The following is an 18890-nucleotide window of genomic DNA, read 5'->3' as shown; positions in this document are numbered from 1 at the left end:
AAAAATTAAAATAAATAAAAACACAAACAAAACAAAGCAATCTCTTTCACACATTGTCTCATCACAGTCACATCCATCAGTGAAAACAGAAAAGGGTTCATGAGGTTAAATCAATAATGTCTATACCTCCAAAGTCAGGCCTGAGGCGGATGTCGTAGCCTTTGAGTAGTTTATCCACAGTGACTTTGACGTATGACATGTTGCTTGGTTCGTTTACACTGAGGAAGATATTTCAGATATTAAAGAAACCAGGTGTAGCAAAGCCAATACAGTTTGAGCAGTAGTTCAATGGGTCTCCTAGCCTAGTTACAAGATCTCAACCTGGCCAAGATTCTGTAGCTAGTCCCTCAGCCTGGTGTTTATCTAAAAGTGCCCAAACCTTTCTGAAATCAAACAAGCTGGGGAAACCAGTTAATTCATCTTGTTCAACATGGCTCTGAATGGTATGCAGGCAGACAAATCATTCAGATACGGTCTTACCTGTGCGCTGGTGGACTACGACCAAGCGTCAAAGCCACGAGCACAAGCAGACAGAAGATCCCCGCACGCCACTGATCCCCGGCGATCCGCATCCCTCTCATCATCGACCGACAGGCACCTGCAGCCCAAACTTAGTCTCAAGAAGCGCTCCAGCAATTTCAACTACACAGCAACGCATGCGCGACGTCTGGATACTACAAAACGCAAAGAAAAGGGCAACTCTATCGAAGAGCCAAGTGGCGGCGTCCTGGTGTCTGTCGCGCTACCCGGTGCTGACGCTGCTGGCGGAGCGTATCAGTATGCCGGTCAGATCCCATCGCTGGCGGGTCACTGGACACGACAGCTCATGGCAGTACTCTGCGTGCCTTCCCTGGGCAGAAAAAGCAGCTGAGCGCTGAGATTATGCGCGCATTCCGTCCGTGCAGCTGCAGGACAATGATTCAGACGGAGCTGAGTGCGTGGTTTTTGCATGAGGAGAGTGTGTATGTGTGTGTGTGCCGTGCACCTGAACGCGCACGCCGACTCAACACCTCTTTCGCGCCATCTTTCAATTTGCAGGGCATCACGCGCCCGAGATGGGGTGAATTATTTGTTAGAAACTCGGAAAACGCATTAAAACAGCGGAGACTTCGAAATAAACGCATTAATATCTGTAGACTGGTGAAATAATTAATGTGCCGGGAAGGAGCGGGCGTGTGACCGTGGATGAGAGGAAAGGAAGGATAATAGTGTAAACTAAAATAATTTGGTCTGAATTTTCATATGACACCTAATCTGTTATATACACAAACACATAAAAAATACTAATTTATTGTAGATACTTTGTTTTTAAGCAAACTACAGTAAAGTGTTTCATACTGTATTTATTAGGCTAGAGTATTTAAAACACTTTGTTAATGAATGCTACAGCACACTGTGGTATCATCACCCAGTGTGATCTGATAAACTAATAAATATTGTAGTACACTTAAGTTTTTACTGAAAACTATGCTATTATTTATCATATAGTTGTAAAAAAACCTGATCATTCTCACAGTATTGGGTTATTTTTTATGCCTTTAGTTTTTTTTTTTTTTTTTAAACAAAACAATTGTAAAAGTAGCATGTGAATTTAACTTAACTATAGTATGGTATTACATAGTATGTATTCAGAAATACAAAAAAGTGTTTACTATAAATTTTCTACACACACATCTACACACATAAACTTTTTTCTCAAGAGTATGTTGGATTAAAACAACAAAAAATAGTAATTTCTGTTGTTCATATTCCAAACTGTATGATTTTGTTATTTTGATTTTTGAAGAATGCATGGTGATGTGCTCTATAGTGGCATCCTGTGGACTGCAAATGAAATGATAGTTCTGTTCAAAGCTGCAGAATGCTTTCTCTGAAAGGGTGTGTGATTTAATATAGGATCTTTATCATACATGTCATACTTAAGTTTATTAGATCCATGTCACACAATGTGATTTGTTTTAATCTTATAAGATTAATGAAGTCACAGTCAGTTTTCAGTGTGTTCCGCACTGTTGGCATCGGTCGGACCCCATCAAAGTCTTTTTGACCGACTGTGCATGATAATTCAACGTCTGCTGGCATTAGTAAAACAAAGAGCTCTCATTGTTTGTTCTGTTAACAGTTCAGTGCACGAGAATAAAAGTAAAAGTGGTGGAAAAATAATTCAGACAGAAGGCTGTTTTAAGTTATTCCATCAAAAGGCAAGCACACAACAAAACTTTTTGTTGGATTTTGCTGTCACACAATGGAACTAATCCAGTCAATCACAAAACAGATGCTATAAATTGTAAAAGCTTGCTGTGCCTTAGTGCGAGCAACAATTGGGAATTGAATTTTAGCAGTTGATGACGTGCGCTATGAATGTTCTGATCACACCGGTGTGATCGAACGCTTCAGGGATGTCAAGGCTGATTACATCGGTGTGATTGTGCACACAAAAGGGTTAAGAATGAACAGCCTAAAGCCTCTTTCACACATACAAACCTTTCCAGAAAATTACTGCCAATTTTCTGGAAAGGTCTGTATGTGTGAACAGGCCCGTTTTGAAAATACCGGTAAATTCGTTCTGGCTATTTTCCGGAAAGAGTAGTTGTACCATTACTGATAATTTGCTGGAATGCTGCGCTGTATGAATGCAGAAGGAAGATTGCTGAAAAGAGCACGTGCACGTCTAGAACGTGCTGATGTTAGACGTCTACTTTAGCCAATTAGAACAGTCAGACGCATTTACATCCGTGCGGTTTATGAAAATAAAAACCTTTGAATATTTTTCCAGACACATTTAGCTGCTGTATGTTAGTCAGATAACTTTTATATGTTCCTTTTTAATGCCAACTGTGTAAATAATTATCAATAAGATTCTAATGATAAGCTGGTTTTTGTTTTCCTTGAAGCTCTGCTTCCTTCAGTTGCTTGACGTGTCGCATGTGCCCATGAAGAGGTTGGTGAGCGGTAGCACACACACATATCATGTACATCTCGACATGTAAAAGTGTTCCTCCATATGTTTTCATCGAAGTTGTTCACAATACTTTTCCATCCTCAAAGCTTGTAATTTAGACAAATGTGTACAAATACAAGCCCAGCCATTTAGAGGTCATTTCTGGGTAATGATGCCAGAATTTACCGGTATTTTGGAATAGATGTGTGAACAGTCACTTCTAGAAAAATTCTGTAAGATCTTTACCTGTGTGAACAGCGCTTTTTTGAATTTACCAGTATAGTCGTTCTGGAAATTTTCCATTTATTTACCGGTATCACTGTGTGTAAAGGGCTAATGACACCAGTCAAAATTGATCACCCTGCAGCCCAAAACCGGTTTCTCATTAAAGCCAAGCAGGGCTGAGCCTGGTCACATAGGAAAACTAGGTTGCTGTTAGAAGTGGTGTTAGTGAGGCCAGAGGGGAGGGTGCTCAACCTGTGGTATGTGTGAGCAGGGCCGGAGCAAGCTGAACTGCCGCTCTAGGCAAAGGACAGTCACGCCACCCTCAACCGCAACACTCTCTATTCTGCCGCCCTAGACGCGGATATAACGAAGGGCGCGGGTGGTGAGGGTAGGGTCGGGGACGCAGATATAACTGAGGGCCTGGTGTATAGTGTTGCGGACGCCGCTATCTCTATTCTACCACCCTAGACGTGGATATAACGAAGGGCGCGGGTGGTGAGGGTAGGGTCGGGGACGCGGATATAACTGAGGGCGTGGTGTATAGTGTCGCGGAAGCCGCCGTCTCTATTCTGACACCCTAGACGAGGATAGAACGAAGTGCGCGGGTGGTGATAGTGTCAGGGACGCGGATATAACTGAGGGCGCGGGTGGTGAGGGTAGTGTCAGGGACGCGGATATAACTGACGGTGCGGGTGGTAAGGGTAGTGTGGCGGACGCCGCCCTCTCTATTCTGCCGCCCTAGGCGGCTGCCTAGGTCGCCTCTATGGACGCCCTGGCCCTGTGTGTGAGTCCTAATGCCCCAGTAAAGTGAAAGGGACACTATACTTTCAATATGTGCGGTCTTTTGGATGAGACGTTAAACCGAGATCCTGACCATCTGAGGTCATTAAAAAAAAAATCATATGGCACTACTCGTAAAGAGTAGGGGTGTAACCGTGGTGTCCTGGCTAAGTTCCCTCCATTGGCCCTTACTGATCATGGCCTCCCAATCATCCCCATCCACTGAATTGGCTCTATCACTGTCTCTCCACTCCCAATAGCTGGTGTGTGGTGAGCGCACTAGCGCCGTTGTCTTGTGGCTGCCGTCACATCATCCAAGTGAATACTGCACACTGGTGGCAATTGGGACCTATTTGCTTCTAATAAAATGTAGGTTCTCAAATTCATACGAACTTGTACAGTCTCGTATATTTTCCTATGACCAGAGTGTGTCGCACAAAGGTTTAGTAGTGAATCTCAAAATCTCAAAGTCATAATCAACAGAACCAGCTTGAAAAATTTTAACTTTTCTCAAGAGATCAGACAGAAATATGACACAATAGAGAGTGTTTCTCTGTTGCAAGTAAACTTGTAGTTGAAAGTTTCTGCTAAATAACAATATAAATAACTACATGGCTGTCAAGTCATCTATTTTGCCTGACAGGAGCTAAACTGCATGTCAGGTCCTGCGGGAAGAAGATTTATTGTTTAGTGGTGCAAAGACTTTGAGACAGGATGGCAGGCTGCTATATTTTCATCCCCTCTGGACATTACACAGTATGCCTGGATGCTCAGCGATGGTGTAAACTAGGCTTTGTAAAGTCCTGCAAAAAAAATAATAAGTAAATATCCTGAGATATCATGAAGAACAGAGAAGGTATAAGAAAGAAGTTTTTTTTTGAAATCTCAAGTGCACAAAGTGCAGGCTGGGAACGAATTAGGTCTTGGCACAGCAAAAGAATTTATGTAAGAGGGTACTGAAGCGAACAGTGTGCAAAAGAGGAGCTCAGTTTGATCCGTCGACAATAAAAATAAGGTTTCATACAGCAATACTGACAATACTGAAGCCAGTTTTAGTAAACCTAAAGCATGTGGTTTCAAATTGAGCAGTATCTCCTATAGAGTTGTAGGTCACTGATAAGATAATATCGATATCTATTTAATCAGATGATAATGATATTGGAATAATTGTTCTGCGATATTTACAGCTGCTTGCTTTTCTCTATGACTATGCGTAGTAAATGTTGCATGTGATAATACCACATTATAATGTTTTTACTTAAAACACATTCATAAATTCAATCTAGTGTTTGAAATAACTCATTCTGTAAGATTATTAGTCACACTGTATCAATGAAGGCATTTAAATTGTCTGTTTATTCAGCAATGCTATGGGGATCCCTGTGTTTCTTCTTCATGGGTATTTGGAGTTTTGCGCAACAGCGTTTTCTGGACTTCAGAGGAGATTTACTACTGATCACAGAACTGTGCTTCCCTGACAATAAGTGCATGACAACCACAGCTTTGCTCATTTGCAATTTCATTTTGATTAATCACCCAGGCCTATACTTAAAATCACCCAGGCCTATACTTAAATGTAGAATTACATGGATAAATACATTCAATATAAGCAAAAACTCATACAGAAGGTGATCCCTAAATTCACAACTCCTTTTAGCTGTGCATCAATGGATTTGCTCTTCAGTGTTTGGTCTTTCTGCAGAGAAATTTAAACCACACTGAAGTGACCTGTTTCAATTTACTAGAACTTCCATATTAAGCTCCTTTGACACAATGTACATCGCAAAAGCTATATTAAAATATAGTTGAATTAAACTGAAAAAACAACTCCTTTTAACTGTTGTTACTAATTTCCCAATCCCTTATATTAATAATTTTGGTATTGCATAGGGTTGCTACTTAAAGGTGCAGTAGGTGATCTTCCACAATGCTAACAGCTAAGCATAAATCTCTAAATAACAGTCCCTGCCGTCTAGAGCCATGCCTCCTGAAACACGAGCACAGCAAAAGAACCCTATCTCATGTTTTAAAGGCGACAAGTGCTTGTCCGGCTGCGTGCAGGAATTACACTTATTATTAAGCCAAACTGACATGCTATTTCAGAGCGAATATTTAGAGTTTCGTGGTAAACAATATAGGGAGAGACTAGGTGGAGTAGCGGTATTTACTTGTGTTTTGTTCAATTATTCATTCATTTTCTTGTCGGCTTAGCCCCTTTATTAATCCGGGGTCGCCACAGCGGAATGAACCGCCAACTTATCCAGCAAGTTTTTACGCAGCGATGCCCTTCCAGCCGCAACCCATCTCTGGGAAATTGTGTTTTGTTGTTAAACTAATTAAAATCTACATCATTGATGCTGTAAAAGGGCCCTTATAAAACTGAAAATAATCACATCAATCTTTCCCCGGCAGATTTTAGTGGCTGAACAACACTTGAGTAAAGATATAACCCATTTGTAACAACAACATCCAACGTTACAACAGCTTTGCGTGAAGCTAAAATAGTTTTAAAACAGAAACCTACCTTCTTAAGAGAAATCCTTCAGCCATTGTGTCATGCTTTCTCCAGCGTGCAAAGGTAACTCCAATATTGATTCAGTTTTTTTTTAAAGTTTTGATTCAGCATGTTTTTAATAATTGACTAATATCATGATTAACATATCATAATTTACATAAGTATACTGTCTGTCAGCAGATGCAGATTTGAACAACTGCGCAGCCTTTTGTACGCGGAGCTGCGTACAAAAGGCTGCGCAGTTGTTTAAATCTGCATCTGCTGACAGACAGTATACTTATGGAAATTATGAGAGATGCCGGCCCGACTCTATTTAATTGGATGAACATTTTTTTGTTTTATGCCTTACCCAAAATATTAGAATACTTATAAACACATTTAGATCATTTACTTTAATCATTACTATTGGAATGTGAATAGACTTTCAACCTGCACAACAAAATATGCTTCTAAGTATATAGAATATATAGAAATATGCAAATCTAAATTTTATGCAGACACATTTTCGTATGATCTGTCAGCGAATGAACCTACGCAGCATCCTGGGCACTTCATGATGTCACTATTGACCTTATTTATCTCAACCGGGCACAGCCATTGGAATCTTTTTGGCTTGAGACTTCAACTGATTTTTAGATGTTAAGAACAGCTTGCTATGCTGCTTGAAGTTGCAAACTAATATTTGTTATTATATTATTGTATTTTTTATGTATACTCATGAACACACTTGTTTATAGAGCAGGTAGTTTGACCATTTTCTGATGTTTATTATTCCTATTCATCTCTCCCATAGGCAACTGAATGGGAAGTTCTAAAACAATGACAAAGATGAGCGCACTGCTGCATTGCAAAATAAGGTTAATAGAAGGTGTAATGCATTTCTATTTTTTCAGTCTTTAACAAAAGTTTATGTTGCATCTGACTAACTAGAATGCAGACATTCTGTGCACAGCTAGCATTTATAGCAAAACAAAACAAACACACAAATATATATATATTAAGTTGGGAACAAGAGGGCCCAGGTGTTCCTCGTTCCTCTCCAGGACGACGCTGATAGCTCCATAGGATACTCGTCACACTCCCCTAACAACCCAAGCCCCTGTGATGCACAATGAAGTGGAAGTCCTGGAGCGCGAGGAACCATCTCGTCACCTCGGCGTTTGTGTCCTTTGCCCTGGCCATCCACTGCAGAGGTGCATGATCGGTAACCAAGGTGAAGTGGTGGCCAAGCAGGTAATATCGCAGCTCCAAGACTGCCCACTTGATGGCAAGGGCTTCTTTTTCTACCGCAGCGTAGTGTCTCTCGGCTGGGGTCAGCTTTCTGCTGATGTATAGGATCGGATGCTCTTCACCTTCCTGAAACTGTGACAGAACAGCTCCTAGTCCTGTGTTTGGTTGAAGCGCTCAACCAGGCCATCTGTCTGGGGGGGATAGACAGTGGTTCTCAACTGCTTCACCTTCAGCAGCCTGCAGAGGTCAGCCATTAGCCGGGACATAAAGGGGGTAGCCTGATTGCTTAGGATCTCTGCGGGGATGCTGACTCGACCGGAGAGCAAGAAGAGGTCCTGGGCGATGGCTTTGGCAGTGGCTTTCCGAAGGGGCACCACCTCTGGGTACCGGTAAGCGTAGTCAACAATCACCAGGATGTGCTCATGTCCCCGGGCAGACTTAGGCAATGGCCCTACCAGGTCCATCCCAATGCGCTCAAAGGGCACCTCAATAATAGGTAATGGAATTAGAGGACTTGGGGGAGGTGTCCTTGGTGAGGTCTGTTGGCAGGTGGGGCAGGCCTGGCAGAACCACTTTACATCTGCCTCTAGTCCTGGCCAGTGGAATCCGCTGGTACGTATTGGCCACCCCAAGGTGTCCTGCCATGAGATGGGAGTGGGCCAGCTCCAGTATCGCTTCAGTCTTGGATCGTGGTACGACCAGCAGTAGTTTTTCCTCCCCCCTCCGCTGTGCGACCCAGTAGAGCAGGCCATTCTAAACAGCAAAGTATGGGAGAGGGTGGGGACCGGGCTGAGTTTCTTTTCCCTCTATGACTCGGACTTTGGTCCAGCGATGTTTCAACCTATCATCTCCCTGTTGTTCCTTGGCAAATGAGCCCCCTCCCGAGACCTGCTGAAAGACATCATAACACAGGTTAGTATTATGAGAGGGGGACACACCATCTCTCACGCTGTCTGATGCCAGAAGGACGGGTCGCTGACAAGGTCTTCGGTTGGGCTTTCTACGGTGACGGCTCCCTCTGGGGCTGGCAGGTTTAGAAGCGGCGGCTATCAGGCGCTCTAAACCTGGCCAGTCTCTCCCAAGGAGCACAGGAACTGGCAGATCTCTCACCACTCCCACCTCGACTGGCCAAGCATCAGGGCCGGCTGAAATGGTTACATGATGAGCAGGGACCTGACGGGTGTCCCTGTGGACACAGGTGATAGGCAGGAAGTCTTCGACCCAGTTCGGGGGGCCAAAATCCGTGCGTGTACCAGACTAACCGCACTACCAGAGTCGAGTAGGGCCCAGTATGGTCAAAATTAGTGCGTTAACGCATGCGATTAATTTTAAATAATTAACGCGTTAAAAAAAATTATGCAATTAACGGAGTTACAGTTTTTTTTTTCTTTCTGTTGTGGTGGACGTGTGTTCAACATGCAAGAAATGTGGATAAGACCAAGGAAGCACTTTTTGAAGGCAAGGTTTAGTAAAAAACAATTAGTCGCATAACCGGTTATCCAGAGTTTCAAGCAATTTCGGGTGTTTAATTTTTAACTTTCGACTTCTGTTGTAAGTTGATACCGCATGGTGAAACAGAAAGAAAATCCTCCGCATTTTGTGACATAATAAAATCGCTGCTTAGGCTACACGGTAGACTTTTAATAAGATTATAATCTTAATCATATTAAAATCGGAGTATTGGTGTCTTTTGTAAATGTACTCAGAATGTCTCTAGTGAAGTCGCGAGCTGTCAAAAACAGGGCATTACTCTGCCTTTCAGCATGAGCCCTCCAAGTTTAGCGTGTTTCCTCATTAAAAACAACAAAAGCGTTTGCTTCGCGTTGTTGTGTCAGAATCCTTGTGAAATACAGTAATACTTTAGAACGCTTAGTTTAAGCAAATTTGATGAACGCGATCATGTGTGTTGAATCTGAAGGGAGTCGCTCCAGCGCGTTGTGTGTGTGTCTGTGTGTATGTCTATCAGGCCCGTTGAGGGGTGTCAGGGGTGGAGTGAGCAACGTATCTGAGTAGGGTAATTAGTTAATTTTTTTTAATTGATTGACAGCACTAATATATATATATATCTTAGCTGGTTGTTGACACTTCAACAGAATTACTCTGACAATTTGCGCAAAGGGTCATCGCCGTGAATTAACAATTTAATTGATAAAGCATAGATCATTGTGAAAAACGTGACTGTAATTCGATTTAAATTAAGTGTTGCTTTAGTCACACCTAAGAAAAAACCAAGTCATGAATGAGCAACTACACCTGAACGCTGCATGCAAACACACGTAAACATCACATCAGCCGAAACAAGAGCAAAGAATCGATACTGGGTCACATTCACCTGCTGCTCCTCACAGCGAGAGTCCATCACGCTTTACTGAGAAGTGGCTCACACTGTGAAAACCACAGAGAGCAAATATAACGGCACCTTGAGAGATACAGTGAAAAAAAACCTTCCTCATCATTTACCTGCTGCTGCTTCTCATTCTCTTTCAGCAGGCTGTTGTGTTGCAGAGACTGAGACATCAGACCTCTCTTGAGGATTTACACTATAAAACTGCAGGTTCACAGTAAGGTCGGTGTCAGTTTTCATCGTCTTTCATGGCACCTTTTTGACAGGTTTTTAGTCATCAAATGAAGATAAATGTGAACAAAAGGCACTTTTTATAGCTGGAGGTCTAGCATTTTACTTTATGTCAAGATTATGTCAATCAAACTGTTTTGCATGCAATTCTGTCTAAATAAAAAAAGAGAGTTAAACATACTGGATGAGCAAGTGCTTCTGTTATAAACCAGATGATGGCGGTGATGCTGCACCTTGTACATTTGTACATGACATTGTAATGAAATAGTATTGGGACAAGGGGGCGCTATGGAATAAATAATGTCTTTTTCACAATTAAAGAAACATTCAGATGCAATGACTGAGATGAGCAGAAAGTATAAAAATAGTGCGGCCAGTGAGTTGCACTGAATCAAATTAAAGTTTAAAAATGGAATAATTATTTTACACATCATTAAATTGTAGGACTTGGAGAGAGTTTGTTAAAAATAGCTCAAATAATTAGAGATGCTTTAATGTTTCTGTAATAGCATTTCACAATTTATAAAATTTCACATTTCACACTGTCTATTTAGAGCAGGGGTGCCCAAACCTTTTTTTATGAAGGGCCAAAAACCAAACTTGATTGAGGCTAGTGGACCGAAGATAAAAAGAGTTGCCATGGGTAATTCCTAATTTATAATACATAAAAAATGACTAGAAAACATTAACTAATACAATTTTTTACATGTGATAATGAACTTATTTAATGAACTTATTTACTTATTTATACCAGAATTACACTCTGGTTGCCTTGATTTACTTGCCGATGTCTTTTGCATAGTCCTCTATCTGTCGAGTGACAGTATTTATATTTCTAAAAAAAAATGATTTATTTACAACATTTAATTGAAACATTTTCAGTTTGTTTGTTTTTTGTAGCTTAGCAATAAACAAAACAAAAAAAAATTACGTCAAATTAATAATGATGATCTCTGTTAAAGGCATTCACCCCAACCCTTTCCATTGTACTCTCAGATAGGATGTTGGGCCAAATCAAAGGTTACAATGGGCCAACTTTGACCCGCAGGCCCTACTTTGGGCATCTCTGTATTAGAACATATTTGTTTTTATCCCACCAGAATAATTTTGGATTCCCTTAAGAACCTTGGTTTGTGAACAGTTCCAGGGATCTTTCCCCTCATTCTTTCTAGTGTTTTTAAAGTTCAGACAACCTCAATAAAGAAGAGGAATGAAAAGTTGAGAAATGGAAAGTTTTGATCAAAAATAACCATTGATGCCAATAAAATATTTATTATTTATAAGTAAAAAACAGTTTTACTTATAAAAAGACCTGTTGATTAAAAAGTTATTTAGGCAACTAATACTTCTAGAACGTTTACTTTATTTCCAGCAATTCTGAATTTATATCTCCCGAGTCCCAAAACTGTAATTATATCTCAGAGTCTTGATGATTTTCATCTATTTTTCTCACAATTGCAAATCTTTATTTGTTGCAATTTTGTGTTTATATCTTCCAATTCTACATTTTATTTATAATACGGTGCGATATAAATTTGCAATTGCACATTTCTAGGTTGAAACCGAAAATGAGTATTGTAAGATATTACTCACAATTATGCAATTATAATATAATAATATAATAAAATATTTAAATTTACATTCTGATCTGGCCTGTCTAGAAAAAAACAAATACTATTTATAGGTTATTGGTTTTCATTTTCATCAAAATATAATTTTTCATGGCTCAGTGGTTCTCACCGTGTTTGTGTAGGTTTCCTCCAGGTTCTCTGGTTTCCCCTACAAGTACAAAGACATGTGCTATAAGTGAATTGGATTAACTAAATTGTCTGTAGTGTTTGTGTGTGAATGTGAGAGTATATGGATGTTTCCCAGTACTGGGTTGCAGCTGGAAGGGTCTTCTGTATAAAACATATGTTGGATAAGTTGGTGGGTCATTCCGCTGTGGCAATCCCTGATGATTAAGGGGACTAAGCTGAAGGGAAATGAAAGAATGGAACTAGTTTGGAACAAGTCAGTTGTAAATAAATGATGACAGAATTTTCATTTTTGGCTGAACTATCCCATTAATGCTTTCTATTGTTGTTGTCATGATAAAAGCAGTTAATCCCAATGGTACATTTTTTAATGGTAGAATTTTAAATGGAATTTGTTGTAGAAGTAAAGATTTTTTAACAAGCTTTGTGCAGACCATTTTATGTTGTCAAGAGCACCACTCAACTCTTTTGTACACCAAGTTCTACTGAAAAAAAAAAAAAAAAAAACTGAAAGGGGGTTATATTGCTGTGGGCTTCATTATGGGCTGTCAGTTTTGGATGCTTCTGAAATAGCCAAACAAGGAGGTGTTAGAGCAAGGTATCTGCACAATTTTTCCCATGTACCGTACATACATCTAGACAGAATGCTGAGCTTAAAAGATAATTGTGTACTCGGCTGTGTTTAATACTTCAGCAAAACATGCCACAGATGGGACATTTAGAAAGATTACTGGTTAATGCTTAGGTGAAAAATAAGCTTTGTATTTATTTATTTCTGTATAAACAATAGTTCACACAAAAATGAAAAATTATGTCATAATATACTTACCCTTAAATAAATGCGTATGCACACACATACTGTACACACTGTACACACACACACACACACACACACACACACACACACACACACACACACACACACACACACAGTCAATTATTTTGTATGGTCAAATATTTATTTCCAAACTAACTAGTTAATGTCTATACCAGGGGTCTCTAAACTAAATCCTGGAGTGCCGGTGTCCTGCATAGCTCCAACTTCCTTAACACTCCTCCCTGAAGTTTCTAGTATACCTAGAAAGAGTTTGATTAGCTGGTTAAGGTTTGTTTAATAGGGTATAAATAGGGTATATTAAAAATAAGTAAATAAAATATGTAGGGGTAAGGACTTAGTTTTTCAGTAACCTGGGTCAAGAGCTCCTGAACTGTAAGCCGTTACAAAATCATCACGTTTAAGGTCTGTTTTCTTTATATAAACATAAAAAGTGGGTCTCTAAATGTACAAGAAGCACTGCATTAAATCACATTTATCTGCACCATGTCTTTAAAATATGAACATTTATTTTACCCCAGTATTTTCAGCGGTTTCTGTTTTTGTATTTTTAACTGTTTATATTTTATCACATTACAACATTGATGCCGTAAAAGAGACAGTTAAAAATTTAATAAAAGTCACATTAACTGTTCACCACAATTGGTCTGAAGAAACACTAGCTGTGCATATACAGTACCCTATTGGGGTTGGAGCTGAAATATGCTGGACACCGGCCTCCAGGACTGGGTTTGGACACCCCTGGTCTATACTGTTTGTATATATTTATGACTTAAAATTGTCTTTTGGTCATCTCAGATAACATTCAAAAAACGCTTACTGCTGCTTGTTCAAACCACTCATTTAAAATTAGCTGAAAAAAAAACAATTCTTGTTATTTCTTTGGCCAATTTTTTTGTTTTATTTTCAGTCCACTTAGTTTGGTAAACCATTAAGTTAATTTAAGCATTTTGTGTTTGGTCAACATGAAGGAATTGTGTTGGTCCAACTACCTGGTTAGGGAATTAGAAGTTTCTAGCATGCTTTGCATGGGATTGAATTAAGAGAGGGAAATATTGACAATAAAAGTAATGTAATGTAGCTGTTTAAAGTTATTAGAAAGACTTGTTAGAGTTTAATCTTTACTTTAGTTTAAAGATTTAGAAGATTTTCATGTAATGCTTTGAGTATTGAGCTTACCACCTTGCAGAAGCACTCATGCTTTGTGTGTTGGCAGCCTAATTAGCAAATATGCAGTTTGTTGCTTTGCTCAGTGAGCAATAAATGTCCTAAAATTAGTTTAGAGATCAGTCTCAATCAACTTTATATGTAACACGTGAAATACGCTTAAAATGGCTTTTTTGGTTAATTTAAGATAACTTCAAATAAAACTAAGAGACTTCAAAATGTACAACACACAATAAACATGCATGATATTGTCAGACCTTTGAGTTTAAGTTAGTGATGGTGAAATGAAGCTTTCTGAACCAGTAAACCGGTCGACTCAATTGTATAGGAAAAAGGTTTGTTACTCGAAGCTTTTCAAATCAGTCCTTAATGAGAACTTCTGCTGGTTAAAGGGAAAATGGCACTGTTGCAAAAATGTCAAACGTTCACAACTGACCAACTCATTCATGAAGTAATTCAACAATAGTTATATAAACAAATCACTCAATTACTGTAGTTTTTATATATATATATATATAAGGTATGTTACATTACACTACAGATGACCGTAGTAAAATTCAAGGTATTCAAAAAAAATTTATGTTTATCATATTCCAACTATTCTTACACCCACTGATTTGTTAGAATCAGGGATCAAACCAGCGATTCCTGCGTGAGAGGCGAATATTCTAAGGAGGCGGTTATCGAAGTGAGGCTTTTGGACTGTACTCTTCAGCTGGCCTCTATTACACACTACTACAATATGCTGTGGCCTTCTTTAAAAATTGTTGTACTGTAAATAATACACTTTAATATGTTTTTTATTATAAATTACTATTGTATTTCAGTTGTATTTTAGGTGCTTTGAAACAGTAGAAATGTATGTAATCGATGTCTAGTCTCTCACTATACACTTTGCTAACCCACAATTGGGTGTTTAAACCTTTGAATCAAAATTCAATGCAGTCACATGGGTAAGTTGTGACATATCGGTAATGTCTGGAATATTGTTTCCGGGTCCAAGCCACTTCTCATTTGAATTGAAAAATGTTTTGTTTATGACCACTTTTTAGTCCTCTCACACATTAAAGTGAATTTTATATTAACTCATGCTGTACACAACAGTTTCTGGACTTGCTGCAGCACAAACATCAATACAAATTTTTAACAAATAAATTAAATAAAAAATAAAACATGTATCACTTTCTGGCCATCGAATATTAAGCATGAATATATATATATATATATATATATATATATATATATATATATATATATATATATATATATAWAWATATATATATATATATATATATATATATATATATATATAAATATATGTATATATATATATATATATATATATATATATATATATATATATATATATATATATATATATATATATATATATATATATATATATATATATCGATCGTGATTTTCAAAAGTATTACATTGCTTTGTAAATGCTAATTATTACCATTTGTTAAGTCTCCCTATACAGTTTGATGGAGCACTTGAAGTCAAAAGCCAATTCGCGTCACACTTAATAAGCGTATAGGCAAAAATGGAGCTTCGGATGTCACTGATCATGTGATTATGGCAAAACAAATCCAGCTCCGGTACACTGCTTCACTGCAAGATGTATCATTTATTTATTTTTGTTTAAATATGCTTTGAAGCCTCGGTGCAAAACATCACATCACTAGTTTAAGATAAATAAAAATACAAACGTATTAATCAGATTGCACTAACTCAATTGCATTTAATTGAGTAAATATTTTTTTTAGTTGCTGCTGAACAAATGTATTGGATGGAAATCTTACCCTCAATTAAATTGAGCTCATCCAGTGAGCTATTTTTAAATGAAATCTAATACGCTAATAAACGAAAACTGCAAATTAATTGGCATATATACAGTGGAAGTCAGAATTATTAGCCCCCCTGTTGTTTTTTTCCACAATTTCTGTTTAACGGAGAGCAGATTTTTTTCAACATATTTCTAAACATAATAGTTTTGATAGTTTTCAAGTCAGTTCTATACAGCTTAAAGTGACATTTAAAGGCTTAACAAGGTTAATTAGTTTAGCTAGGCAGGTTAGGGTAATTGCATAACGAGGCTTTGTTCTGTAGTCTATCGAAAAAAAAAATAGCATAAAGGGGCTAATAATTTTGTCCTTAAAATGGTGTTTAAAAATTTAAAACTGATTTTATTTTAGGTTAAATAAAGCAAATAAGACTTTCTCCAGAAAAAAAAAAAAAAAACATTATCATACATACTATGAAAATTTCCTTGCTGTTAAATATAATTTGGGAAATATTAAAGAAAAGAAAAAAAATTAAAAGGGGGCTAATAATTCTGACTTCAACTGTATATATAAATTCCCACCCAGAATGTAAACTGTAAGAAAAGATTGGTGAATTACACAAAATAAGCCTTATATTTTCAGGCAGCTCTTAGCTCGACATGTTGTTGTGTGGTGGTTTGTTTTATATGGAGCACCATGCTCTGCAGGCATTGACTCTGTATAAAGGCCCAGTGGGTGAGGTCTGGACGTCAGGCCTCTGGCTGTTCTCTACATGTTCAGCTTGCGTGGCTTCAATAGACGAGCACACAGACCCCCATGAGCAGCTCTGTAGGGTCCGAGTCGAGGTGAAGATGTGCTGTTCAGCGTTCTAGATCCCATGTTGAGTTTAAAGGACAAGTGTTGTGTTTGTGTGTCATAATCTGATGTCTCTCATGCGTTGGCAATGGTTGAGGGGGATGGCAGGTCTAGCTGTTTCTATGGCGACAGTGCCAATGGTCTGTTTAGGGGTTGTCTGACCCTACTTGAGACAAGCCATTATTGCAGGCATACAGATACACGCATGCACATGCATAAATCATGATTCTGCTAATATTGCTGCTTCTGCTGTGATCCTACATCAAAAACTGTTTTGGATAATAGATGGGATCTGATTAAATTGTGCCCCGGCTGGAACAAATGGGAATCAACTCAATTTAGGATGGCAAATGAGTGTGTGCGTGCTTTCCCCAAAAGCTTCAGATTGATGTTTGTGCCTGTTTCTAATAGAAACTGTTTTTTTTACTCTTTAGTCAAACATCTCCATCTTCAAATAAAGGATTAAGGCGCATGCTTTATCATTCCTAATAGTGGATTGTAAGTAAATGAGACTCCTAGTCAAGATGAATTACTCTGCACGTAATACGAAATCACTCAAGCAACACCGTGCCATGTTCTCACCGCTCTAAATACACCAGCGTAATTACTAAACTGTCTTGGTCTAAACGAATGGAGGAGTATTGCGAAATTTAGACCTGGGTCCCTGAGGTTGTTAGTCAGATGGGACGGCTGCCATATTGCCTGGCTGGGTTACATCCAAAAAAAAAGAATCATCGAGGACACGTCATAGAGAGGGCAATGGAACTGAATATATGAGCCAAATAACTACATTTAGGATGTAGTTTTTTTTACGGTTGTGTGTGACTAATTAAAGCACATTCTTCCATGAAGCCATTATTATGATTAGGATTATGAGTAGGATGAACTGTAGAGTTATAAAATGCGCCCTTGACTTGTGAGTCAGTTCTGTCATCATTTACTCACCCTTGTGTCATTCGAGACACGTATGAGTGTCCTTTATTCTTCAAAGCACAATAGGAGAAAATGTAAAGACTGGATTTTACAGCGAACAGAAGCTTTTAAGCTTCAAGGACACAAAAGCACCAAGGATCTTAGAAGTGGTTGACAGGACTCAAGATACTTTCAATAAGGAACACACAGAAGTGTACGTCATGAAGCCAGACAGAAATTTCTGGCATTTATTCATTCTTTTGTGTGGCATCAGTGGTCTACTTAGATGAAGTGAGCATTGACCTCTCAAAAATAATAATACAAAAGCTGTCGCTGGGTGCAGTACGTTTTCAGAATGTACACCTTTACACTCAGGTATACTGATATGTACACTATGTACTAATATTTACCTTCAAAGAAAATGTTTGCTATTGTATCATTATTTCTGACAGAGCAGTATGTCAGAATCCACTAGGGATTCTAAATAACTTGGCTTCACTTTTTAGGATGAACACGTTTGACTTCCAGCATTTAACCAGAATTAAACACACTGAACTAGTAAATTAGCTGTGTTTTTGTTACATTACACAAACTAAAATTGAAAATATGCTTTATGCGAACATTGCATAATTTCATATATCTAATAAAAAAAATCCCTCAAATTTGCACCTGGCACCTGTGAGTCACCTGGCACATTTAAAATTCACATGTTTGACATTATTTGTAGAGACTTGATCATTATGCTGCAGACACTACATGAGGCTTTTGTGCATTTTTTTGCATACTATGAATTGAGGACTATAGCCTTCCGGAGACACCTCAAGGGGCTGCTCCCAAGAGGCAGATATTCCTTGAATTGCATAAATAGTGAGAACAGATTCTTAAAAGGGTGGTCGACTACGAAATCATATTTTAAACTACAGTTGATGTGTAATGTGTGAACATAAACAACATCTCTGAATGTAATACACTGCCATTTCCACAGAACTTGTTCTGTTTCTGTATTTGGGCTTCCAAAGGACACAACACAAAAAGAGAAGTGCTTAGAATTTAATTAAAGGGCCTGACGGATGTGTGTTTTTGTTCCATAGAAACTGCTGACATCCATCAAATAACTGCAAAAAACAAACAAACATACAAACAAATATAAATCTCTTACAATTGTACTAATGATAGTACACCAGCATTTGCCATTTAAGAGGTATTCATCATTGAAAATTGTGATTTTTAAGAATTCATTATATTTACTCCAAAAATAGCCTAAAATTGTCGAAAAAATATTTCTACTTAAGAAATGATCTCAGTATA

General features: G+C 38.3%; 1 protein-coding gene across 3 annotated transcripts in view; it reads right to left on the bottom strand.

Moving 5' to 3' along the window:
- The window catches only part of gabrb1 (gamma-aminobutyric acid type A receptor subunit beta1), an 87889-nt gene extending 86972 nt beyond the window's left edge, over positions 1 to 917 (bottom strand). For all 3 annotated transcript variants that reach the window (XR_012389195.1, XR_012389196.1, XM_002664133.7), the window contains exons 1-2: positions 481 to 917; positions 127 to 218 (exon numbers count right to left, since the gene is read on the bottom strand). Coding sequence is in view for 1 of the 3 variants with exons in the window: in XM_002664133.7 (XP_002664179.2) it covers positions 127 to 218; positions 481 to 584 (196 nt within the window). In the remaining 2 variants the exon portion in view is untranslated. The remainder of the gene's footprint in view (positions 1 to 126; positions 219 to 480) is intronic.
- Between the last annotated feature and the right edge of the window lie 17973 nt (positions 918 to 18890).

Source organism: Danio rerio, chromosome 13, assembly GCF_049306965.1.
Source record: "Danio rerio strain Tuebingen ecotype United States chromosome 13, GRCz12tu, whole genome shotgun sequence".
NCBI classification, from domain to species: Eukaryota; Metazoa; Chordata; class Actinopteri; order Cypriniformes; family Danionidae; genus Danio; species Danio rerio.
This window is presented reverse-complemented; position numbering and strand designations above follow the sequence as displayed.